Here is a 25,637-nt window from a genome sequence, read left to right as displayed (position 1 = left end):
TAAACTTGCTAGGATTAATGACCTGTCGCGTTAGCACGAGGCCCAGAGGGGGAGTTATGCTGAAGGCTGGGAGGTAGCTGAATACTATAGATCTAAGGAGATGACCTGCCCCAGGTCAGATATTTTCCACTCTCTTTCTAAGAGACAAACAGGTAACCACGAACGGGTCCAGCCCACCACAGGATTCTGCAAGACGGGAGTGCTGGGGGCCTTTAGCAATTAGGTTTCCATGCAATGGCTGAGCCGTTAGACCACATTTACATACAGGAACTAAGAAATAAGTGTTGCAAATCATGAATATTAATACTTGATGCTTAATTAGAGACACCCCAAAGGCCTCATATGGATCGGGCCAGCTAATGACCTTATTATAATCAGGGTTAAAGATTAAATGCGGTTCATGGCCGTGCTATTACCAGAAGAAAAGGTATAAAACACCACCCCTACTTCCCATTTCTTTGGCTTCATCGGGTCCCCGAGACAGTGTAAACGGAATCAGGACCTCCCTTCTGGTTGGCACCGCTCTGTTCCCCCTCCATCTCTGCTTCCCCTTCGGCTCCATAAGCTGTAAGTATGTTCAATGCAGGACGGGAAGTATGAGCCATGCCAGAATCTACTTTACTGTGCTTATTCTACCCGTTCTGTGTATTGATCCTTGCCCAGGATATTGTCTGTATAAAATACTGTTTCTGGGTGTGTTTCACCAGCTTCTTAGTTAACTGTAAACAGGGCCGGCTCCAGCTTCCTTCGCTGGTGCCTGGAGCCTGCCCTGACTGTAAGGTATCCGCCTAGGAAAAGAACCTGTTATCTGTGATTGGGGCAGGTCACCCCCCAATTCGCAACCTGTGTAATCACTGTTTAAGCTGTCAGAGGCAGAGATACGAGAGAGGTCTGCTTAGCCAGTGCTGCCTTGAACCCTGGAAACCACTGTGGCTCTGTCTCTGTCCCTTTGCCCCGAGTTCCCGGTGTGTGTGTCTCTGTATCTGTGTGTGTCTCTCTCTGCAAAGGCCAGTTCTTCCCCTCGCCAGCTGGCACCTTTCCCCAGGGCTGCCCAGAGGATTCAGTGGGCCTGGGGCAAAGCGGGGGAGCTGCAGGGCTTGTACTCACCCGCCGGCGGACTGGGCCTTCGTCAGCATTTCGGCGGCGGGGGCCCTTCAGTTGCTCTGCGTCTTCAGCAGCACTGAAGGGCCTCTCTGCAGTCAAAATGCCGCCAAAGACCTGGACCACTGCCGGGCCAGGGCTTGCGGGGCCCCAAATTGCCCCACTTGCCCCCCCTCTGGGTGGCCCTGCCTTTTCCCTCAGTTCTCCAGCTGGGGCCTTTGCCCGGCTTCCCTGCAGAGAGGTGGGAAAATCCTCATCCTCTTGCTTGTTGGTTGCTAGCCTGTTGTCTTTCCAGCTTCTTCACTGATCTGGGTTGGTTTCTGCCAGGCCTTAACTGATCCATTGGTTCCACCCCAGACAGCGGCGTCACCTGCCACCTCAAGTCTCTCGCTCTGCCCCAAGAACTGTTTATACTCCGTGCAGAGCAATGTAAAGCAAAGAGGGAAACTGAGCACACCTACACCTATTACCAAAATTTCCTCTCCAATAGTGCTGGGCCAATTGAATCAGCTGAGGACCAGGGACCGCTGATTGCAAGGTAGCAGTCCTGCTTTACACCAGCTGGGGGTTTGGCCCCACATTTCCTTGATGGGGACGTGTATTTATCTGGGCGCTGACTGCAGAGGCCCCATAAAGTTTCCTCACGGCAAGTGGGATGTGCCAGCCCAGAGAAGTAACTTGCCAAGCTTTGATGTGAGCAGTGACTCACCCGCCCCGCACTGCTGTCTGGCTGGGAAGTTCTCAGAGCCCCTGTTCAGCTTGTCACCTGGTTCCCTGCCCCTAGATCCCAGTGTCTCTGGCCAGCAGCCCCCACCCTAGAGCCCCTCCTGGTCTGCCAGGGGCCACACCGAGCAGGACTGGGAGTCGGTTGCACCAGGAGTGAGTGTGAGCATCTGTCAGCAGAGACACGGACCCTCCACCACCCACCATGGAGCCCCAGGTGAGCCCCACCTTTCCCCCACCACCCCTGCCCCGTGGAGCCCAGGGGAGTCCTCTCTGCCCCCCACCTATCCCTGCCTCATGGAGCTACTGGGGAATCCTCCCTCCCCTCACCTCCTCCTGCCCACAGATGACTTCCCTCTGTGCCCCACTGCCCGCTGACCTATGGAGCCCCATGGGCAGGAGTACCGGCAGCCTTTTTGGCGCCCTGGGTGGTGGAAGATCCCGCCCCCCCAAAATGGCACCCCCGACAGAGGCGGCGGAAGGTCCTGCCCCCAAAATACCGCAGACGACCATGGCGGCCGGATGTTCGGCTGCTGCGGTCGCTGTCCCCCAAATGTCAGCGCAGTCGCCTAATGGATTGCGCTGGCCCTGCCCACAGGGGGATCTCTTGCCCCCATCCTGTCGGTAGCACACCAGGGGCTAGGAGATGTGAGCTGGGGGCTCTGGGTTGTGCCCATGACTCGGGGGCACTGACACTGTGAGGTCCTGTGCAGGTGCCAGGACGGATGCCCAGGGCTGGACTCCTGCTGCTGCCCCTTCTCCTTTGCTTCGGGGCAGAGACGGCTGGGAGCATCAACCAGGCCGCGCTCAAAAAAATCGTGGATCATGTGAACAAGTGAGTGACTGGCCTGGGGTTTGTCTCTGTCCTTCCCTGCCCCTGTACCCAGGTGCAAAGAGCAGCAGAGAATGTCCCTGGTTGGATCCCACTGGCTTGTAGGGATGCCCAGCAAGGTCAGGGGGGCCCCACTGTGCCCAGCTCTGCTCAGACCCCGCCTGAGAGCAGGGGCTGTCATTGTGCCAGGCACTAGAGACACCTAAACGAGGGCAGAGAGCACCCAAGGCCAGCATGCCAGAGTTGTACTGACCCCTGCATTAGATTACTCACAGTCTCGATTCTAGGAGTGATTCTGGAGGTGCAGGGGGTGACAGAGCCCACAGCTGGGAGAGGCGATTCTGGAGGTTCGGGGGGAGGTGGAGCCCACAGCTGGGAGAGATGATTCTGGATGTTTGGGGGTAGGTGGACTCCAGAGCTGGGATGTTATTTTTCAGGGCCTATTCCCCTTTCTCTTCCTTTTACTTGGCATCTCCTGGCTCAGTCCCAGGAGCCCGGTGCCCCCTGACTCATCTTTGTCCTGCTGTCTTTCAGTAATGGTGGAGTTAACAAGCAATACGCCTTCGCCACTGCACTGCCCCATGGCACCTGCAGCAACCCCCAGGATGTGGCCTCCTATCTGCCAATGGCCCAGCTAGCAGCCATGAGAATGAAGATTGGCCCGTTCGGTGCCCTGTACAACCCGTCCAACGGGAACATCGTGGCAGCTCGGCCAAAGGCAGTGATTACACCGCGTGGGAATTACACGGAGCACAGCGAGTGGCGCCTGCTCTCCGGCCCAAACAGCCTTGTGGCCCAGCTCACGGCCAGGACCTACGGCCAGAACAGCTGCTTGATCTTATTTACCTTCAATTCACCCTGCTCCACCAAGTGTCTGCACGAGGCCGGGCCCTTCAACATTGTGAACATGACCAGCGCTGCCTTCTTGGCCATCAACAACAACTTCAAGGCCTTCGTGTTCCAGAAGATCTTCGACTATGACATGAAGCCTAAAGTGACCCGCCAGGCCCTGCTGGATGCCTGGCACCGGCTGCGTGATGTGCCTCTGCTGCGCTGCGACAACAACGGCTGCCAGGACTGTGCTCCGGTGGACCCCCAAAACAACCCTTGCCTGGCTGGGAAGAGGTAGATGATGGAGCGGAGCCAGAAACCATGTGCGACTCTTTGTGCCACTGGCCTCCCTCGCTGCCCATGTGCTTCTGGATTGCTGAGTGTAACAGAAACACGTCCCAACCGGGAATCAGGCTGCAATCCAGGACTCCACTCTGACGTGTGCTCCAATCTAGAACCCTAATCCACAGGGGTGCTCCAATCTAGAACCCCATTTCCCGGACATGTGTTGATCTAGAATGTGATTCCCCCTGTATGTGCCAACCTAGAACCCCTGCCAGAGTGTATTCCCATCTAGAACTCCATGCATGGATGTGCTAAAATCTGCAATCTAGAGCCCCATTGCTGGGTGTACTCCAATGCAGTAATCCATTCCCATCTCTGGTTGTGCTCCAGCCTAGAACTCCATCCCTGAGTGTGCTCCAATCTGTGATGTAGAAGCCCGTCCCTCTCCCCAAGTGTGCACCAGTCCAGAATTGCCACCCCCACAGTAGGCCTCAAGCTCCGTTCTAAACCTTCATCCCCCACAGTGCATCAAGCTCCAGTCGAGAACATGGCCCCCATCCCTGGGTGGTCTTGGAGCTGCCGTCTAGAATCCACATTCACCCAGTGAACTCCAACTCCGATCTAGAACCCAGCCTCCATCCCTGCACAAGGCCGGAGAGGGGACCGTGGACGGGAGCAGGACTGACAACTGTATTATGGGCTGGATCAGAGGAGAGAGCCCCTTACTCAGATATTGGTGGGTGGGAGGATTCCTGGGTATGGACCATAGCCAAGGTAGGACAGTGGGGATCTCGGAGCGCAGGGCTCCGTCAGTGGGGGCTACTTTGGGGTTGTTCCATTCTGCGGGTGACACTTTTTGCTGATTCTCTGACATGCAATTGCTGCCAATAAAGCTTCTGAGCATCTTGGGGCCTCACGTCTCTGGCCACGCGTCCTGGTCTCCCATCTCTGTCTGTTTGTCGGGGGTCTCATGTCGTCCCCTGGGTGGGCTGGGTCCCCAAGGGCAGCCCCTCATCGAGCCTGGGTCCCAGCTGGCAGCCCTCAAGGCAGATTGGGTTTTACTGGGTCCAGAGCCCCTGAGTGTTCCCCTCCTCATCCCTAGAACCCTCAATCCCTGCTCCTTGGGCAGGGATCCCCTGAGCAGATAGCCCTGGTCCCCCTGGGAGAGGGGGTTGTGACACTCTGTACCCCAAAGAAATACCCTGGCATGGTTTTGGGTAGCTGAGCTCTGTAATGAGAAGGAGACAGGCCATGGGACAGACCCCGGCATAGTCACTGCGCCCCATCCTCACCGCACAGTCCCAGAGATGTGGCCCCTGGGAGAAAACCCAGCCAGAGGAACCTCTCTGAGATCCCAGAGATTCCTCGGAGCTACGACTGAAACTACTTGAGGACCTAAATCCAGAGCATCCTCTGTACCCATCTATCTACTTAATGGTCCCCCCCAGCCTGGTTGCCAGGACGCCTGGGTTCTATCTCTGGCTCTGGGATGGGACTGGGGTCTAGTGGTTAGATCTTGGGGAGAGGGGGCTGGGAGTGAGAGGTGCTGGATGCTGCACAGACACGGTGAGAAAAAGCCTCCAACCTAAAGCCAACCTGACTCTTTAACCAGACACATGCTGCAGGGAGGATGATTAGCCCCCGTTCATACAAGGGGAAATGGAGACACAGGCAGGTTAAGTGACACCACAAGGTCCCCTGGGAGCAGGGATCCCCCTGCCTCCCTCAGCCCTGAATCTCAAGCAGCTGGGAACCCGCCAGTGACTCCATCCCTGCTTCCCGGCCGGGTGAACTCTCTGCTGGGCCCAGAGCTCAGGGCAGAGCCTGGCTCTGAGCATCCCATCAGCATGGAGACCCTTTGTGGGTCTGCCTGGGTGTGGGGCTGGGAGTGGGGATGCCGAGCCAGACCCCAGATCTGTTACAATGATCTCCACAGAATCACTGGGATCCGAGCAGTTGGGAGGCTCCGATCTGGAGCGAGATCGGCAGTTGTAGAACCCTGTGTCTCCACATCTAGCGCTGGGGATGGTGAATTCACCCCTGTCCCCAGCAGCATCCAGCTCCTGGATTTGGATTCCATCTTTATACAGAAATAAACTCCTGGCCTCGCACCGGCACTGACAGCGGAGGGTAACAGCTCCCTCCACACTGCTGGGGGTGATGGTGATGGAGGGCCAGGTGCAGGGAACTCTGCGTTCACACACAAACGTGAGAAAGGAAGACACAAACTCCTTCCCCATGCGTCTGTAACCTGCCCTTAGCGCCTAGCCCCAAGGGAGCGCCAGGGCTAACAGACACCTCACTGCAGCCACAGGGAACCTGTGGGCTGGGTTCTGATCTCAGCCCCCAGGGTCACTCCAGAGTCACCCCTGACTCACTGGGGGCAGGGCCAGGTTCTGATCTCAGCCTCCCCAGGGGCAATACAAGGAGGCTAAAGTGAATTTTGGGGTGAAGATTCAGGTCTCAGTGCCTCTTTTCCCCTCCTCCTTCCCACTGTTAGGATATAGATATTCAGGCCTGTCTGCAAAGGCCTCTACTTTAAGAATTTAGGTGTCTTTTTATCTCTTAGCTAGTTATAGAGGTATAAAAGAAAGAATCAAAATCACTGTCTGTGTAATGGCCTTCTCTTACTATGACAGGCTAAGATGTAGTTAGGCAGCCATAAGCTGGGAAGTGTATGGTCACATCCTCACATTCCAAACTAGTCACATTAAAATAAGGTGCTATTGGGCTATTAGAAATACAATCTTGTCCTGATATTCCTATCACCTCCAGAGCAAGGGAAGAGCCTAGAAGATGTAAAAGGAAACTTAGTTTAATAGCATCCTGTCTGGCAAGAACTCACTTATCAATAGACACAGCTGGAAAGCCCTTATGTCTGTATAGATGTAGTTGCAAAATACTCACTTCTGTATTGTTTTGTATGTTTATTTGCATGGTCTCTGTCTGGTTCTGTAATTGTTTTTGTCTACTGTATAGTTAATTTTGTTGGGTGTAAACCAGTTAAGATGGTGGGGTATAATTGGTTAAATAACCATGTTACAATATGTTAGGATTGGTTAGTTAAATTTTAGTAAAATGATTGGTTAAGGAATAGCTAAGCAAAACTCAGGTTTTGCTATATAATCTGAAGTCAATCAGGAAGTGGGTGGGAGGAATGGGAACAGGGACTGGGGATAGGGGAATTGGGATCATGTTTTGCTAAAGGGGAATGGGAACAGGAACAGGGACAAAGGCAAGGCTCCGTGGTGTCAGAGATGGGAAGGGGGACACTAAGGAAGGAAACTGGAATCATGCCTGCTGAAAGTTCACCCCAATAAATATCGAATTGTTTGCACCTTTGGACTTCGGGTATTGTTGCTCTCTGTTCATGCGAGAAGGACCAGAGAAGTAAGACGGTGAAGGAATAAGCCCCCTAACACCCACCCACCCTGTCTTTAACAGTAAAGTTTCCCCAGCCCCACAGATATTCATGGCCCGACACCCTGCTCCACCCGGCCAGGAGCCAGCCAGCAGCCTGGTTTGAGCACAGATCTTGCCCACTATGCCACTGTGACAGGTTAGATCACAGAAACCTCTTGGGAGCTGCCAACTGATGTGCCAAGACTACCTCTGTCCCTGCTATCCTGCCCCATCAGCTTGGGACTTCAGTGCCCTGCCTGGTTTAAGCCAGACAGGCTAGCCTGCTGCAAACCCAGACCCAGCTGCAAGCAGCTTACAGAAGTGTTGTTTTCTTTAACACTCAGAGGCCAATTCCCAGGGGGTCTAAACCCATATAAATCCGTTTTACCCTGTATAACGCTAAACTCATAAATTGTTCGCTCTCTATAACACTGATAGAGAGATATGCACAGCAACAGACAGAATAAAGTGAATTACCAAGTAAAATAAAATAGAACATGCAAGTCTACGTCTAAGAAACTGAATACAAATACCTCACCAGTTCCAGTAAGCTTCCTTTTACAGACTGGTCTCCTGCTAGTCTGGGTCCAGCAATCATTCACACCCCCTGTAGTTACTGTCTTTTGTTCCAGTTTCTTTCAGATATCCTTGGGGTGGAGAGGCTCTCTCTTTAGCCAGCTGAAGACAAAATGGAGGGGTCTCCCACTGGCTTAAATAGACTTTCTCTTGTGGGTGGAGACCCCCCTCCTCTCTCCTATGCAAAGTCCAGTTCCAAGATGGAGTTCTGGAGTCACCCGGGCAAGTCACATATCCATGCATGACTCACAGTTTTTGCAGGCAGAAGCCATTGTCCACAGGCTATCTTGAATGTCTCCTGGAAGACTTCTTATGTGGATTGGAGCATTCCAAGATGCATTGTTCCTTAATAGCTGAGCCATTACAAACATTGAATCCTGGAAGTCCTGGCACAGTCAAGGAAGTATGATGTGATTGGAATAACAGAGACTTAGTGGAATAACTCACAAGACTGGAGTACTGTAATGGATGGATATAAACTGTTCAGGAAGGACAGGCAGGGCAGAAAAGGTGGGGGAATTGCATTGCATATAAGAAAGCAGTATGACTGCTCAGAGCTCCGGTATGAAACTGCAGAAAAACCTGAGAGTCTCTGGATTAAGTTTAGAAGTGTGAGCAACAAGGGGGAAGTCGTGGTGGGAGTCTGCTATAGACCACCAGACCAGGGGGATGAGGCTTTCTTCCAGCAACTAGCAGAAGTTACTAGATCACAGGCCCTGATTCTCATGGGAGACTTTAATCACCCTGATATCTGCTGGGAGAGTAATACAGCAGTGCACAGACAATCCAGGAAGTTTTTGGAAAGTGTAGGGGACAATTTCCTGGTGCAAGTGCTGGAGGAACCAACTAGGGGCAGAGTTCTTCTAGACCTGCTGCTCACAAACAGAGAAGAGTTAGTAGGGGAAGCAAAAGTAGATGGGAACCTGGGAGGCAGTGACCATGAGATGGTCAAGTTCAGGATCCTGACACAGGGAAAAAAGGAAAGCAGCAGAATATGGACCCTGGACTTCAGAAAAGCAGACTTTGACTCCCTCAGGGAACTGATGGGCAGGATCCCCTGGGAAAATAACATGAGGGGGAAAGGAGTCCAGGAGAGCTGGCTGTATTTTAGAGAACCTTTATTGAGGTTGAAGGAAAAAAAAATCCCGATGTGTAGGAAGAATAGTAAATATGGCGGGCGGCCAGCTTGGCTTAACAATGAAATCCTTGCTGATCTTAAATGCAGAAAAGAAGCTTACAAGAAGTGGAAGACTGGACAAATGACCAGGGAGGAGTATAAAAATATTGCTCAGGCATGCAGGAGTGAAATCAGAAAGGCCAAATCACACTTGGAGTTGCAGCTAGCAAGAGATGTTAAGAGTAACAAGAAGGGTTTCTTCAGGCATGTTAGCAACAAGAAGAAAGTCAAGGAAAGTGTGGGCCCCTTACTGAATGAGAGAGGCAACCTAGTGACAGAGGATGTGGAAAAAGCTAATGTACTCAAGGCTTTCTTTGCCTCTGTCTTCACAAACAAGGTCAGCTCCCAGACTGCTGCACTGGGCAGCACAGTATGGGGAGAAGGTGACCAGCCCTCTGTGGAGAAAGAAGTGGTTTGGGACTATTTAGAAAAACTGGACGAGCACAAGTCCATGGGGCTGGATGCGCTGCATCCGAGGGTGCTAAAGGAGTTGGCGGATGTGATTGCAGAGCCATTGGCCATTATCTTTGAAAACTCATGGCAATCGGGGGAGGTCCCGGATGATTGGAAAAAGGCTACTGTAGTGCCCATCTTTGAAAAAGGGGAGAAGGAGGATCTGGGGAACTACAGGCTAGTCAGCCTCACCTCAGTCCATGGAAAAATCATGGAGCAGGCCCTCAGGGAATCAATTCTGAAGCACTTAGAGGAGAGGAAAGTGATCAGGAACAGTCAGCATGGATTCACCAAGGGCAAGTCATTCCTGACTAACCTAATTGCCTTCTATGAGGAGATAACTGGGTCTGTGGATGAGGGGAAAGCAGTGGATGTGTTATTCCTTGACTTTAGCAAAGCTTTTGATACGGTCTCCCACATGCATCTGACGAAGTGGGTATTCACCCACGAAAGCTCATGCTCCAAAACGTCTGTTAGTCTATAAGGTGCCACAGGTCTCTTTGCTGGTCTCCCACAGTATTCTTGCCAGCAAGTTAAAGAAGTATGGGCTGGACGATTGGACTATAAGGTGGATAGAAAACTGGCTAGATCATCAGGCTCAACGATTAGTGATCAACAACTCTATGTCTAGTTGGCAGCCGGTTTCAAGTGGAGTGCCCCAAGGGTCGGTCCTGGGGCTCGTTTTGTTCAATATCTTCATTAATGATCTGGAGGATGGCGTGGACTGCACTCTCAGCAAGTTTGCAGATGACACTAAACTAGGAGGAGTGGTAGATACGTTGGAGGGTAGGGATAGGATACAGAGGGACCTAGACAAATTAAAGGACTGGGCCAAAAGAAACCTGATGAGGTTCAACAAGGACAAGTGCAGAGTCCTGCACTTAGGATGGAAGAATCCCATTCACTGTTACAGACTAGGGACTGAATGGCTAGGAAGCAGTTCTGCAGAAAAGGACCTAGGGGTTGCAGTGGATGAGAAGCTGGATATGAGTCAACAGTGTGCCCTTGTTGCCAAGAAGGCTAATGGCATTTTGGGCTGTATAAGTAGGGGCATTGCCAGCAGATCGAGGGAGGTGATCATTCCCCTCTATTCAACATTGGTGAGGCCTCATCTGGAGTACTGTGCCCAGTTTTGGGCCCCACACTACAAGAAGGATGTGGAAAAATTGGAAAGAGTCCAGCGGAGAGCAACAAAAATGATTAGGGGGCTTGGAACACATGACTTCTGAGGAGAGGCTGAGGGAACTGGGATTGTTTAGTCTGCAGAAGAGAAGAATGAGGGGGGATTTGCTAGCTGCTTTCAACTACCTGAAAGGGGATTCCAAAGCGGATGGATCTAGACTGTTCTCAGTGGTAGCAGATGACAGAACAAGGAGTAATAGTTTCAAGTTGCAGTGGGTGAGGTTTAGGTTGAATATTAGGAAAAACTTTTTCACTCAGAGAGTGGTGAAACACTGGAATGGATTACCGAGGGAGGTGGTGGAATCTCCTTCCTTAGAGGTTTTGAAGTTCAGGCTTGACAAAGCCCTGGCTGGGATGATTTAGTTGGGATTTGGTCCTGCTTTGAGCAGGGCGTTGGACTAGATACCTCCTGAGGTCCCTTCCGGTCCTGATATTCTATGATTCTAATCTATCTCCCCATGTAAGTATTCTCACACTTCTTATCAAACTGTCTGTACTGGACTATCTTGATTATCACTTCAAAAGTTTTTTTCTCTTACTTAATTGGCCTGTCAGAGTTGGTAAGACAACTCCCACCTTTTCATGCTCTCTGTATGTGTATATATATCTCCTCAATATATGTTCCATTCTATGCATCCGAAGAAGTGAGCTGTAGCCTACAAAAGCTTATGCTCAAATAAATTTGTTAGTCTCTAAGGTGCCACAAGTACTTCTGTGCTTTTTATTGTTCCTTAAGTGCTTCTTGACTGGGCACTTAACTTTTGCAAATTCCTTTCTAAAGAAGCTGACCAAATGCCTTACAAAGCTTACCTAGAAATCAAGGCAGTATACAGCCAATATTCATAACTTCAAGTTGTCATAAACAGATAGCTAAGGGTTAATGTCTCTTTCACCTGAAGCACCTGACCAGAGGACCAATCAGGAAACCAGATTTTTTCAACTTTGGGTGGAGGAAATTTTGTGTCTGAGGTCTTTGTTGTCTGTCTGCCTGCTTTCTCTGAGCTTTGGAGAAGTAGTTTCTGTTTTCTAATCTTCTGTTTCTAAGTGTAAGGACAAAGAGATCAGATAGTAAGTTATATGGTTTCTTTTCTTTGGTATTTGCATGAATATAAGTGCTGGAGTGCTTTGATTTGTATTCTTTTTGAATAAGGCTGTTTATTCATATTTCTTCTAAGCAATTGACCCTGTATTTTGTCACCTTAATACAGAGAGACCATTTGAATGTATTTTCTTTTTTTTTATATAAAGCTTTCTTTTTGAGACCTGTTGGAGTTTTCTTTTCTGGGAAATTTCAGGGAAATTGAGTCTGTACTCACCAGGGAATTGGTGGGAGGAAGAAATCAGGGGGAGATCGGTGTGTGTTGGATTTGCTAGCCTGATTTTGCATTCCCTCTGGGTGAAGAGGAAAGTGCTTTTGTTTCCAGGACTGGAAACGGAGAGGGGGAGTCACTCTGTTTGGATTCACAGAGCTTGTGTCTGTGTATCTCTCCAGGAGCACCTGGAGGGGGGAAGGGAAAAAGGATTATTTCCCTTTGTTGTGAGACTCAAGGGATTTGGGTCTTGGGGTCCCCAGGGAAGGTTTTTCAGGGGGACCAGAGTGCCCCAAAACATTCTAATTTTTTGGGTGGTGGCAGCAAGTACCAGGTCCAAGCTGGTAACTAATCTTGGAGGTTTTCATGCTAACCCCCATATTTTGGACGCTAAGGTCCAAATCTGGGACTAAAGTTATGACATGGTGTGCATCGGTTACGGGATAGACAGAATCCAGAAGCCAGTAGAAATATTTTATTTTTCTTTTCTCTGCTAGGGGCTTTTTAGCAGAGAGAAACAGTTTGGTTTTAAAAGGGAACCAGAGAGAATTTTTTTTTCTGCTCTCTCTGGCAGTTTGTGGCTTGCATATTAAGCAAGAAGCCATTAAGGAGCTGTTACAGGTCTTTTGTCATGCAATAGCCCTCCCATTAGGAGGCAAGTACCAGCACTATATCATGCAAATAAAGTGGTTTTTCTAGTTTACGCTAGAGGGAGAAAAGAAAAAAAAATTGTTGCTAGGTAGACCCCAGGAGGCAACAGAGCCTGCAGTTCAGAAGATAAACACCGGAGGGCACCCCAACACAAGAAAACAGGAACCATGACTTCTAAGGCAAAAATTGAGGCCGAAGCACAAGTCAGAGACGCTGAACACAGGTGACAATTGGAAATAAAACAAACAGAGATGGAAATAAGAGAGAAAGAAAGAGAGGCAGCCTACCAAAGAGAACAGGCAGCCAAAGAGGTGGCCCACAGAAGGAAGCAAGAAGAAGAAGAAGCGGCCCACCGCCGAGACATGGAAAAACACCAAAAAGAAATGGAAAAACAACAAAAAGAGAATGAAGAGAAGGAAAAACAGAGAAAACATGAACTGGACTTGGCAAAAGCTGGGCTGCATGTGCCAGCCAACCCTAACAACCCGGCGCCAATTATTGCTCCACAGCACAGGAAATTTCCCACCTACAAGGCAGGTGATGACACCGAGGCCTTCTTGGAAAATTTTGAAAGAGCCTGTCTTGGGTACGGCATCCCCGAAGACCAGTACATGGTAGAATTGAGGTCACAGCTCAGTGGACCTTTAGCAGAGGTGGCAGCTGAAATGCCTAAGCAGCAAATGAATGACTATAAACTTTTTCAAACCAAGGCCAGATACAGAATGGGGATAACCCCAGATCATGCCCGTCGGCGCTTCAGAACCCAAAAGTGGAAACCACATGTGTCATTTCCCAAACACGCCTACTACGTTGCAAAAAATTATGAGGCCTGGATATCAGGACACAATGTTAAAACCTTGGAAGAACTGCACCTCCTCATACAAATGGAGCAGTTCTTGGATGGTGTTCCTGAAGACATCACACGGTACATACAAGATGGAAAACCCAAAGATCTCACTGAGGCGGGGGAGATTGGAGCCAAATGGATGGAAGTGGCAGAAAGCAAGAAAGCTACTGTCAAGGGGAACGATTACCCCAGGGGGCACACAGACCATAAACCCTACAACCGAGGACAGCCAAAGACCCCACATACCACCCAAGTAAAGCCACAGACACCCTACTCTTCCACCTCACCAGTCTCCAGTAACTCACCTCGGCCCAGTGACCCATCAGATGGAAGATGCTTTAAGTGTAATGAACTGGGACATATCAAGGCCAACTGTCCAAAGAACACCATGCGAGTGCAATTCATTACACCACCATCACACCAAAGATCCCCAGGCCCAGATGCCTCTCAAATACCCTTGGAGCGAAGGGAAAATTTGAGAGTGGGCGGAAAGAAGGTTACTGCGTGGAGAGACACGGGGGCACAAGTGTCAGCTATCCACCAATCCTTCGTTGACCCCAAATTCATCAACCCAAAGGCCAAAGTTACAATTTACCCCTTCATGTCACAAGCTGTAGACTTGCCTACAGCTGAACTGCCTGTCCAGTACAAAGGCTGGTCAGGAATGTGGACTTTTGCAGTCTATGACAACTATCCCATCCCCATGCTACTGGGGGAAGACTTGGCCAACCAGGTGAAGCGGGCCAAGACAGTGGGAAAGGTTACACGTAGCCAAACCAAGCAAGCTTCCAGACCCATTCCTGTTCCTGAGCCGTCCACAGAGGCCTCGTCGGTGTTACCAGAGACCCAGACAGAGGTAGTGGATCCAGATTCCATGCCAACCACTGAAACAGCCACAGCACCTCCAGTCCCAGGCCCAAAACTGGAACAGCAACCAGCACCAGCAATTGCAACCCCATCTTCAAACTCAACGCCAGAGGGCGCCAGCGAGCCAGAACTGGCAGAAACAACAGACAGCCATACCCAAAAGGCTCAGCCAGAGCCTGAAATACCCTCAGGTGCACCAGCGGAGAGCGGTACACCAGCAACGGAAACAACCCCATCACCTACATCGCTTCCAGAGGGACCAAGCCCAAGTCCACAGTCTGAGGAAGAACTGGTGACCCCAGCCTCAAGGGAACAGTTCCAGGCTGAGCAGGAAGCAGATGACAGCCTTCAGAAAGCTTGGGCGGCGGCACGGAGCACCCCACCGCCTCTCAGCTCTTCTAATCGATCCCGGTTTGTTGTAGACCATGGACTTTTATACAAGGAAATTCTTTCTGGTGGACACCGGGAAGAATGGCAGCCGCAAAAACAGTTGGTGGTTCCAACTAAGTACCCGGGGAAGCTCTTAAGCTTAGCCCATGATCATCCCAGTGGCCATGCTGGGGTGAACAGAACCAAAGACAGGTTGGGGAAGTCCTTCCACTGGGAGGGGATGGGCAAGGACATTGCCAAGTATGTTCGGTCTTGTGAGGTATGCCAAACAGTGGGTAAGCCTCAAGACCAGATCAAGGCCCCTCTCCAGCCACTCCCCATAATTGAGGTCCCATTTCAGCGAGTAGCTGTGGATATTCTGGGCCCTTTCCCAAAAAAGACGCCCAGAGGAAAGCAGTACGTACTGACTTTAGTGGACTTTGCTACCCGATGGCCGGAAGCAGTAGCTCTAGGCAACACCAGGGCTAACACTGTGTGCCTGGCCCTAATAGACATCTTTGCCAGGGTAGGTTGGCCCTCCGACATCCTTACAGATTCAGGGTCTAATTTCCTGGCAGGGACCATGGAAAAACTGTGGGAAACTCATGGGGTGAATCACTTGGTTGCCACCCCGTACCACCATCAAACCAATGGCCTGGTGGAAAGGTTCAATGGAACTTTGGGGGCCATGATACGAAAATTCATCAACGAATTCTCCAATAATTGGGACCTAGTGTTGCAGCAGTTGCTGTTTGCCTACAGGGCTGTACCACATCCCAGTTTAGGGTTTTCACCGTTTGAACTTGTGTATGGTCACGAGGTTAAGGGGCCATTACAGTTGGTGAAGCAGCAATGGGAGGGGTTTACGCCTTCTCCAGGAACTAACATTCTGGACTTTGTAAGCAACCTACAAAGCACCCTCCGACACTCTTTAGCCCTTGCTAGAGAGAACCTAAAGGATGCTCAAGAAGAGCAAAAGGCCTGGTATGACAGACATGCCAGAGAATGTTCCTTCAAGGTAGGAGACCAGGTTATGGTCTTGAAGGCGCAACAGGCCCATAAGATGGAAGCATCATGGGAAGGGCCATTCACGGTCCAAGAGCGCCTGGGAACTGTAAACTACCTCATAGCATTTCCCAATTCCTCACTAAAGCTTAAAGTGTACCATGTTAATTCTCTCAAGCCTTTCTATTCCAGAGACTTACAGGTTTGTCAGTTTACAGTCCAGGGAGATGATGCTGAGTGGCCTGACGGTGTCTACTACGACGGGAAAAAAGACGGTGGCGTGGAAGAGGTGCACCTCTCCATCACCCTGGAACGTCTGCTGTGGCGACAAATCAAGGAGCTGTGCACTAGTTTCGCCCCATTGTTCTCAGCCACCCCAGGACGGACTGAACGGGCATACCACTCCATTGATACAGGTAATGCTCACCCAATCAGAACCCCACCCTACCGGGTATCTCCTCATGCCCAAGCTGCTATAGAACGGGAGATCCAGAACATGCTACAGATGGGTATAATCCGCTCATCTACCAGTGCATGGGCATCTCCAGTGGTTCTGGTACCCAAACCCGATGGGGAAATACGCTTTTGCGTGGACTACCGTAAGCTAAATGTGGTAACTCGTCCGGACAACTATCCAATGCCACGTACCGATGAGCTATTGGAGAAGTTGGGACGTGCCCAGTTCATCTCTACAATAGACTTAACCAAGGGGTACTGGCAAGTACCGCTAGATGAACCTGCCAAGGAGAGGTCAGCATTCGTCACCCATGCGGGGGTGTATGAATTCAATGTCCTTCCTTTCGGCCTTCGAAATGCACCCGCCACCTTCCAGAGGCTGGTAGATGGTCTACTAGCTGGACTGGGAGAATTTGCAGTTGCCTACCTCGATGATGTGGCCATTTTTTCAGACTCCTGGCCCGAACACCTACTACACCTGGAAAAGGTCTTTGAGCGCATCAGGCAGGCCGGACTAACTGTTAAGGCCAAAAAGTGTCAAATAGGCCAAAACAGAGTGACTTACCTGGGGCACCAGGTGGGTCGAGGAACCATAAACCCCCTACAGGCCAAGGTGGATGCTATCCAAAAGTGGCCTGTCCCAAGGTCAAAGAAACAGGTCCAATCCTTCTTAGGCTTGGCCGGATACTACAGGCGATTTGTACCACATTACAGCCAAATCGCTGCCCCACTGACCGACCTGACCAAAAAGACCCAGCCAAATGCAGTTAAGTGGACTGATGAGTGTCAAAAGGCCTTTACCCAACTTAAGGCAACGCTCATGTCTGACCCTGTGCTCAGGGCCCCGGATTTTGACAAACCATTCCTAGTAACCACGGATGCATCTGAGCTTGGTATAGGAGCAGTGCTCATGCAGGAAGCAACAGATCACAACTTCCATCCTGTCATGTTTCTCAGCAAGAAACTGTCTGAGAGGGAAAGTCACTGGTCAGTCAGTGAAAAGGAATGCTATGCCATTGTGTACGCCCTGGAAAAGCTACGCCCATATGTTTGGGGACGGCGGTTCCAACTACAAACGGACCATGCTGCACTAAAGTGGCTTCATACTGCCAAGGGGAACAACAAGAAACTTCTTCGTTGGAGTTTAGCTCTCCAAGATTTTGATTTTGAAATTCAACACATCACAGGAGCTTCTAACAAAGTTGCTGATGCACTCTCCCGTGAGAGTTTCCCAGAATTCAGTAGTTAAAAAGTGTTCTTAAAATGTAAAAGTCTGTTAGTTATATACTTAGTAGTATATGTAAAGGTGCATGTGTTGTAGTAATCTGTTTATTTTAAAGTTCTAGAAGGAAATCGCCGCCAGTGAGCTTCCCCACTGTCTGCAATTTGGGGGGCGTGTCATAAACAGACAGCTAAGGGTTAATGTCTCTTTCACCTGAAGCACCTGACCAGAGGACCAATCAGGAAACCAGATTTTTTCAACTTTGGGTGGAGGAAATTTTGTGTCTGAGGTCTTTGTTGTCTGTCTGCCTGCTTTCTCTGAGCTTTGGAGAAGTAGTTTCTGTTTTCTAATCTTCTGTTTCTAAGTGTAAGGACAAAGAGATCAGATAGTAAGTTATATGGTTTCTTTTCTTTGGTATTTGCATGAATATAAGTGCTGGAGTGCTTTGATTTGTATTCTTTTTGAATAAGGCTGTTTATTCATATTTCTTCTAAGCAATTGACCCTGTATTTTGTCACCTTAATACAGAGAGACCATTTGAATGTATTTTCTTTCTTTTTATGTAAAGCTTTCTTTTTGAGACCTGTTGGAGTTTTCTTTTCTGGGAAATTTCAGGGAAATTGAGTCTGTACTCACCAGGGAATTGGTGGGAGGAAGAAATCAGGGGGAGATCGGTGTGTGTTGGATTTGCTAGCCTGATTTTGCATTCCCTCTGGGTGAAGAGGAAAGTGCTTTTGTTTCCAGGACTGGAAACGGAGAGGGGGAGTCACTCTGTTTGGATTCACAGAGCTTGTGTCTGTGTATCTCTCCAGGAGCACCTGGAGGGGGGAAGGGAAAAAGGATTATTTCCCTTTGTTGTGAGACTCAAGGGATTTGGGTCTTGGGGTCCCCAGGGAAGGTTTTTCAGGGGGACCAGAGTGCCCCAAAACACTCTAATATTTTGGGTGGTGGCAGCAAGTACCAGGTCCAAGCTGGTAACTAATCTTGGAGGTTTTCATGCTAACCCCCATATTTTGGACGCTAAGGTCCAAATCTGGGACTAAAGTTATGACACAAGTACAAAATGATATATGTGTACAAATCGGATAAATAGATTCAGTAGAACATAACCTTTACAGAGATAAGTTACATGGCACATGTAGCATAAAACATACTCGTTAAGCCATATTCCCAAAAAGCATTATGGGATACATCATCACCCTCCCTCCCATGGACACACCCCATTTGTCTCTGATACTCACCTAGGAAGAGGATGGTGAGAGCAGATGCCATGATGGGGACAGCAAGGGGCCCCTCAGCACTGCCACCAAAACCCTGGTGTACAGTTCCACCAAGCCCTGAGCAAGGAACTCAGCTGGTGGCTCCAGCTACAGGAAGCTGCTGATGTTGTGTCTCTTCCTGTGTCCATCACACCATGTCTCTAAGCGGCAGCTGAAATCTAACATGGCCAAAGTAAGCAGAGGTCCCTGCAAAATCCTGGAACCATCAGCCAGGTCAAGCATCATGCAGCTCATAGCTTATCTGTGTCTCTGTAGGGAGGGGAGAGTGGTCACCCTTGATGTACCCTGCAGCCTTGGGGAAGGTGCACCAGGCTAGGAGCCAGAAGGCTATAGGGTCTGGTCTTCAATCTTCAGCAGATTCTAGTCCCCCTCTCCACCTTTTACAGGCAACCCATGTAGGTAACGTTAATATGTGATCATGCAATTAAAGAGTGGAGTCACAATGTATGTGCACGAGGGGGCAGAGTTAAGATTGTTCAGGAAACCTTAATTGTGGCATTTCCTGGTGCTGGAGGTTTTGACTCTGCAGCCTTCCCGCTCAGCCTGCACGGTGCGAGGAGCAGGCGCGATGGGGAACGCCTGGGTTTGCTGCTCCATGCACCATAGCTGAGTCGTGATGATGGCTTAATGCTATAAAGTTTTACGGGTCTTTTCTCAGCATGTGAATTTAATAAACCAGGTTCAAAAGAAAAGCCAAGGAAAAGGAATTCCATCCTGTGTCACTAGTGGGTCACCAGCCAGGAGAGACCCAGGGACCCTCTAATGTCCCCGCAGAGACCCTGCCCCCTGAGCTGAAGGAGACACTGTTAGTGGTTATGTGGCCAGGCCCCTAGAGAGGAATATGACACAGGCTTTGTTTATAAAGCCATTGGCTAGTGCAGTGGTTTTCAAACTCTTTTTCTGGCGACCCAGCTGAAAAAAATGGTTGATGCCTGGGACCCAACGGAGCTGGAGATGAGGGGTTTGGGGTGTGGGAGGGGCTCAAGGCTGGGGCAGAGGTTGGGGTGTGGGGTGAGGGCTGCAGGGTGGAGCTGGAAATGAGGAGTTTGGGGTGCAGGAGGGAGGCTCTGGGTTGGGGGGGCTCACAGCTGGGGCAGGAGCTTGAAGTGCGGGAGGGGGTCAGGGCTCTGGGCTGGGGGTGCAGGCTCTGGGGTGGGACCAGTAGTGAGGGGGTTGGGGTGCAGGAAGAGGTTTCAGGTTTTGGGGCCTCTGGGCTGGGGATGAGGGGTTGGGGGGGCTCAGGGCTGAGGCAGGGGATTGGGGCACAGGATTAGGGCATGGCCTTACCTTGGGTGGCTCCCGGTCAGCGATGCAGTGGGGGTGCTAAAGCAGGCTTCCTGCCTGTCCTGGCACCATGGACTGTGCTGTGCCCCAGAAGCAGCCAGCAGCAGGTCTGGCTCCTAGGCAGAGGTGCGCAAGTGGCTCTGCACGGCTCTCACGCGCATGCATTGCCCCCCCTAGTTTCCATTGGCCGGTTCCAGGCCAATGGGAGTGCGGAGTCGGTGCTCAGGGTGGGTGCAGCATGCGGAGCTCTGTGGCCCCCCTGCCTAGGAGCTGGACCTGCTGCTGGCCGCTTCTGGGGCACAGTGTGGTGTCAGAACAGGTAGGAACTAGCCTGCTTTAGCTGGGCAGCACCACCAACGGGACTTTTAACATCCTGGTCCGCAGTGTGGACCAGAGCCACCACAACCCAGTGCCTTACATTCAGCGACTAGAGGGCAGTAGAAAACTGTGGATCAGGGGACTGTATTCCTGTCCCAGGGAGGGGAGTGCTGTCTAATGGTTAGAGTGGTGGGGAGGTGAGGGTAACACACTGCTGGGTAACACCAGGGGCAATGCGACTTGGGAGCAGCATTAAAGGTGCTTCAGCTCCCTGGCCAGATGGTCCCAATGGACCTTCTTAAATCCCTGACCCCATTGCTCACCACCTGCTCCCCAACCGCTCTGGAGCCTTTCCCCTAGGCTGCCTCCAGCTGCATGGAGCAGGAGGGGGACGAGCAGCAGATTTTCTTAATGGTTTGCATGACTATGGTGTGTGCCTTAGTTTCCTCTGTGCTGTGTGTGTAAGGAGGTGGTGGGAGAGGGTTTGTTGTTGCAGAGGACCAGGTGTGGGTTTGCCTAGGAACTGGGACCCCGGACAATGGCCTGGTGACTGGGGCGGCCCATGCAAGTTTGGCTGGCAGCCCGTTCTGGACAAAGGGGTGGGGGGCCAGTGCGCCTCCAGATGCATTGGAGGGGTGGGGAGTGAAGCTCGGGCTCCAGTGGGCGAGGAGGGTGGAGGAGCTTCAGGTGGAAGAGGGGACCAGTGGGGCTAGCCTCCCTGAAGGGGGGGTTCACGCACCGCCCAGGTCGAGGGTGGGGGTTCACACGCCGCCCATGATGGGGCTGTTGGGGAAGGTGAAATAGGGTGATCGGCTGGAAGGAGGGGGCTGCTGGACTGGACCCCCTCAAACCCTCCCCCCCACCACTGCCCATCCCACCTCACCCCCCTAAGCATCTCCCCTCACAACCCCATCACCTGATCCCTGGCCCTGTTTCCCCTCAAATGCCCAGCCCCCCACCCCTCAGTTAAGATGGCTGCCATCTCTCAGTGGCCCCAGTGGGCTTCGGGCCAGGCTGCCCTCTGGAAAATGGTGGCCACTAGGGCTGAGAGGGAGGGGGCAGTGCAGGGGACAGGGGAATATGGGGGTGGGAGAATATGGGGGGAACACTGGGGGTTGGGGGGGTTGAGGCTGAAGGGTTAGGACCGGGGGGGGGGAGCACAATGGAAGCTGCCCTAAGGGGTTGTGGAGCATCTGGGTGAATCTGCCCCATGGCCATGGGTGGAGCTAGGGGGCTACGCCTGCCCCTCGTCCCCCCACCCCCAGCTCAGCCAGAGTTTTGGCAGGAAAACAAATACCCCCCCATCTGCTGACCCTGACTCTGTGACAGTGGATCCCCTCTCCCCACCCCATTCCCTCTCCAAACACTGTCCCCTCCAGGCTCCCATCCTGTCACCCCACCCTCCTGCCCCAGCCTCAGCCCATCTCCCCTCAAACCCCCGTCTGCCTCCTGCCCTGCCCTCAGCCTGTCCTCCCAAATGCGGGTATCCCGGCTGCTCTTTGCAGAGGATCTCACAGGCCTAGAGAGTTCAAGGGGGTTGGAAACTCTCTCCCTCACCAGCGTTACACTGCGAGGGGGCTGGGGGGCTTGTTTCAAACCGAGCCCCTGGTTTTACTCTGCTCCTGGGCAAACCCCCAGCAGCAGCCGTTCAAAGCTGGTTAGGTTGGATATTAGGAAAAACTTTTTCACTCAGAGAGTGGTGGAGCACTGGAATGGGTTACCTAGGGAGGTGGTGGAATCTCCTTCCTTAGAGGTTTTTAAGGTCAGGCTTGACAAAGCCCTGGCTGGGATGATTTAGTTGGGAATCGGTCCTGCTTTGAGTAGGGGGTTGGACTAGATGACCTCCTGAGGTCCCTTCCAACCCTGATAGTCTATGATTCCATGATTCTAAAGGCAAAGCTTTTGGGTTACACCCACAAACATCCACTGCATGCATCCGATGAAGTGGGCTGTAGCCCACGAAAGCGTATGCTCAGATAAATTGGTTAGTCTCTAAGGTGCCACAAATACTCCTGTGCTTTTTGCGTATACAGACTAACACGGTTGCTACTCTGGAACCCACAGACAAATAATTAAATGAGGCCTTTTTACTGAAATGGGCCGAGCGACCACAGACAACAGCTAGGGTTGCCAGGTGTCTGGTTTTTGACCAGAACACCTGGCCGAAAAAGGTCCCTGGTGGCTTCGGTCAGTACCAGCGACCGGGCTGTTAAAAGTTCAGTTGGCCGCAACAGCTGGCTCCGCGCAGCTCTTGGAAGTGGCTGGCATGCCCCTCCAGCTCCTAGGCAAGGGGGTAATCAGTGGGGTTCTGCATGCTGCCCCTCCACCCCCACACCCCCAGTGCCGGATCTGCAGCTCCTATAGGCCGGGAACCGATAGCTGGGGCAGTGCCTGAGGACAGGGAAGTTGGTGTCTAGTGCAGGTAGAGGAGTGTCTGGCTGCATGCTGACAGGCTTGGGGGAGCTGGTGCCCGGGGCTAACTCATGACTGAGGGGAAGGTGTCCACCTGGCCCTCCATAAATGGAGCCCCGGCTGCCTCGTCAGGCATGCGAAGGTGCTGGGGCTTGGAGCTTCAGCCCCTGCCAGGCACGCTGGGGTCACGGTTGAAGCCCATGTGCCCTGCAGGGCTGAAGCCCCAACCCCACCGTTCTCCATGGGGCTGAAGCCTCAAGCTCTGGTGCACTCTGTGGAGGTGAAGCCCCAAGCCCCTGTGTGCCCTGCACCTGCCGGGACTCCATTTAGGGAGGACTGGGGGGACACCAGCCCCATCTCCCCCCCAAGTTACAAGTCAGCCCTGGCATCTGCTGGGGCTCCCACTGTCAGTCTCTCAGGGGTGGGGCTCCATTTAGGGAGGGCAGGAGGTAAACCTGCCACCCTGATTTGTCAGCCCTGGGTGCCAGCTCCCCCAAACCTGCCAGCACCTGGCCCATCACTGCTTTACCCGCACTAGCCCCCACCCCCTAGCACTAACTGCCCACTGCCTGCAGTCCACCCATCGACTACCCTGAGTATATTACACAGCATTGTATGTGTTCATTGAATAGGGGCATCTGCGGTGTGAAAAATGTTTCTCTGGAACCTGGACCCTGACAATACCTTGCCCAAGAAATGTGAACCTTGAGAAAAAATAATTCACTGCCCTGGCCTAGACTTATTTAACTAGATACTTTCATGTCTTTTGGAGCACAATTCAGCTCAAAGACCTTCCAGCATTGTTCTGCCAGGCCATGCATTTCTCATGGAATGAAATATGCTGCCAGCTTGTCCACGAGGTAATGGATCTAGGGGACACCTCGGCACTCCCAGATATACCCAACTAGTTTTTTCATCTTAGTCAAACAGCACCCCCTCCCCCTTGTTTTTCTTGTATGTTTTCTCTCTTGCAGATCTCACAACCTTATGCTGGGTATCAGGCTCTGTAATGTGAACAGATTCCACTTCTGAAGTGAACAAGACTCAGCCCTAGTGAAGGAGATGTCACATCTGGGTGTCCTGCCTGATCTCCATGGCTTTAAGAACATCATTGCCAGTACAGATACAGAAATTATCATCTTAGTGTACATTTCGGAATGATTATGATGACCAGTGGCCTACTGGCTCCCAATAGGTACTTCATATTCCACCCTTTGTTGGGCGGATATGTATTTACCTGACCCAGGGGATCCCTGTAAAACTTTATGCCTCCCTTGTGCCCTCTGCCAGTGGGCACAGAGCGGTTCCTGGGTCATCCCTGTGGCCACCTCTTTCCCTCCTGCTATCCCCAAAGGCCATGGCACCATGTGGCTGTGCGACCCCACTGCTGCCCCCTTCTCTCCCTATCCCCCTGCCGGCCACAGCACCTTCCAGCTGTGTTATCCCCACAGCCATCCCTTTCCCCTGATGGCCACAGGGTCTTCCAGCTGCATCATTCCCACAGCCGCCCCTTTCCCCCTGTTGGGGACGCACTTGGTATAACCCAGGTAATTCGGGAGAATGGAAGGCCATGAGAACCGATGAAGTTCTGTTGGTCTGAGCCATAGTGCACCAGCTCCTCCATTTTGAGTTTTACTCCTCCATGTTTGACCTCAGGTTGTCCTTGTTGGGAGGGGCTACTCCTATTCCCTCAGTTGCTGGGTAGATTTAACCTTTGGACGGGAAACTTAACTGTTACTAGGCAGACTTGGCCTTGGGTGGGGACAGTGTGAGTGACAGATCATGTTATAATGTGTATCAGTTTTGGTTCCAGTATAAATAGTTAGGTTAGCTGTTTGTCTTGCGTGCTTGATCTGAGTCCCGTGTGGCTCCAGGTATCTTATTTGAGCTCAAATAAAGTTTGGTTACTTCTCCACCCTGGTGTGTTCTATTGGTTGCGAAGCACACCGGGCAATGGACCCAACCGTTGCCACCCTCGGGCACTCTGTGTCGGCAACACCCCGATGGCCACAGCGCCTTCCGGCTGCATCATTCCCACGGCCGCCCCCTTCCCTCTGCCAGCCACAGCACCTTCCAGCTGTGTCATCCCCACGGCCGCCCCCTTCCCCCGACAGCCACAGGGTCTTCCAGCTGCGTCATTCCCATGGCCGCCCCCTTCCCCCGACGGCCACAGCGCCTTCCGGCTGTGTCATCCCTGTGGCTGCCCCCTTCCCCCGACGGCCACAGCGCCTTCCGGCTGTGTCATCCCTGTGGCTGCCCCCTTCCCTCGATGGCCACAGGACCTGCCGGCTGTATCATCCCCGTGGCCACCCCCTTCCCCGATGGCCACAGCCCCTTCTGGCCATGTAACAGCTTGATGGGCCTGGCATGGGTGGCCACTTGGCATGAGCGTGGTGACCTCTGACCCCAGCCTTGGTGGTACAATGACCAGAGGATCCCATCCCCCATAAAACAGAGATTGGGTTCCCAGCAGGCTGAGGCACCTTTGGGATCGGAATTCTTCCAAATTCCCCTCCCAGAAGCGTCAGCCTCCTTAAAAGCCCACGGACCGGAAGTAATTCTGCCCTCACTAAAGATGGCGGCCCGCGGACTTCCGCCCTGAACCATACCCGACCCGCGGGACCCCGCCCCCAGCCCTTTGGAACGCTGCGTCATCTCCGCACCTGGAAGGCGAGGGCTCAGCGGAAAGTGCCGAAGGTGCAGCGGAAAGTGCCGAGCCCTGGGTGGGCGGTGCCGAACGTCCGGCGAAAAGTGCCGATGCTGTGGCGGAAAGCGGCGAGGCTGGGAGTGGGCGGTGTCCAGACCCGGGACGGAATGCAGCGAGGTCCAATCAGTCGGCGGCGGAAGCAGCCGAAGCGCTTCCGGAAAGTGCCGAAGCCCTTCCGGAAGGAGCCGAGCGGGCCGGCCGTTGCCGACGCACCCGTAGCGGCAGCAGCCTGGGCGGCCCCGCTCCGCTTCCCCCTGGGCCCGGCAGCAGCGAGCGAGCGAGCGACCGACCCGGCCCAGCGCCGGGACCCCGCACAGGCCGCGCCGAGCCCCGCCCCCCGGGCCCGC

General features: G+C 52.2%; 1 protein-coding gene across 2 annotated transcripts; it reads left to right on the top strand.

The window, feature by feature from the left end:
* Positions 1-368: 368 nt before the first annotated feature.
* Positions 369-4,676, top strand: LOC115641765. 2 transcript variants are annotated; one of them, XM_030545140.1, is made up of 4 exons: positions 369-567; positions 1,886-2,041; positions 2,538-2,659; positions 3,191-4,676. In XM_030545140.1, exons 2-4 carry the CDS (start codon positions 2,030-2,032, stop codon positions 3,783-3,785), a joined length of 729 nt encoding a protein of 242 aa, XP_030401000.1. In that variant the 5' UTR covers positions 369-567; positions 1,886-2,029; the 3' UTR covers positions 3,786-4,676. The 2 variants fall into 2 exon arrangements, with proteins under 2 accessions (XP_030401000.1, XP_030401001.1); XM_030545141.1 differs by lacking the exon at positions 369-567 and having other exon boundaries at positions 1,343-2,041.
* Positions 4,677-25,637: the final 20,961 nt, after the last annotated feature.

This window comes from Gopherus evgoodei, unplaced genomic scaffold (genome assembly GCF_007399415.2).
Source record: "Gopherus evgoodei ecotype Sinaloan lineage unplaced genomic scaffold, rGopEvg1_v1.p scaffold_35_arrow_ctg1, whole genome shotgun sequence".
NCBI classification, from domain to species: domain Eukaryota; kingdom Metazoa; phylum Chordata; order Testudines; family Testudinidae; genus Gopherus; species Gopherus evgoodei.
This window is presented reverse-complemented; position numbering and strand designations above follow the sequence as displayed.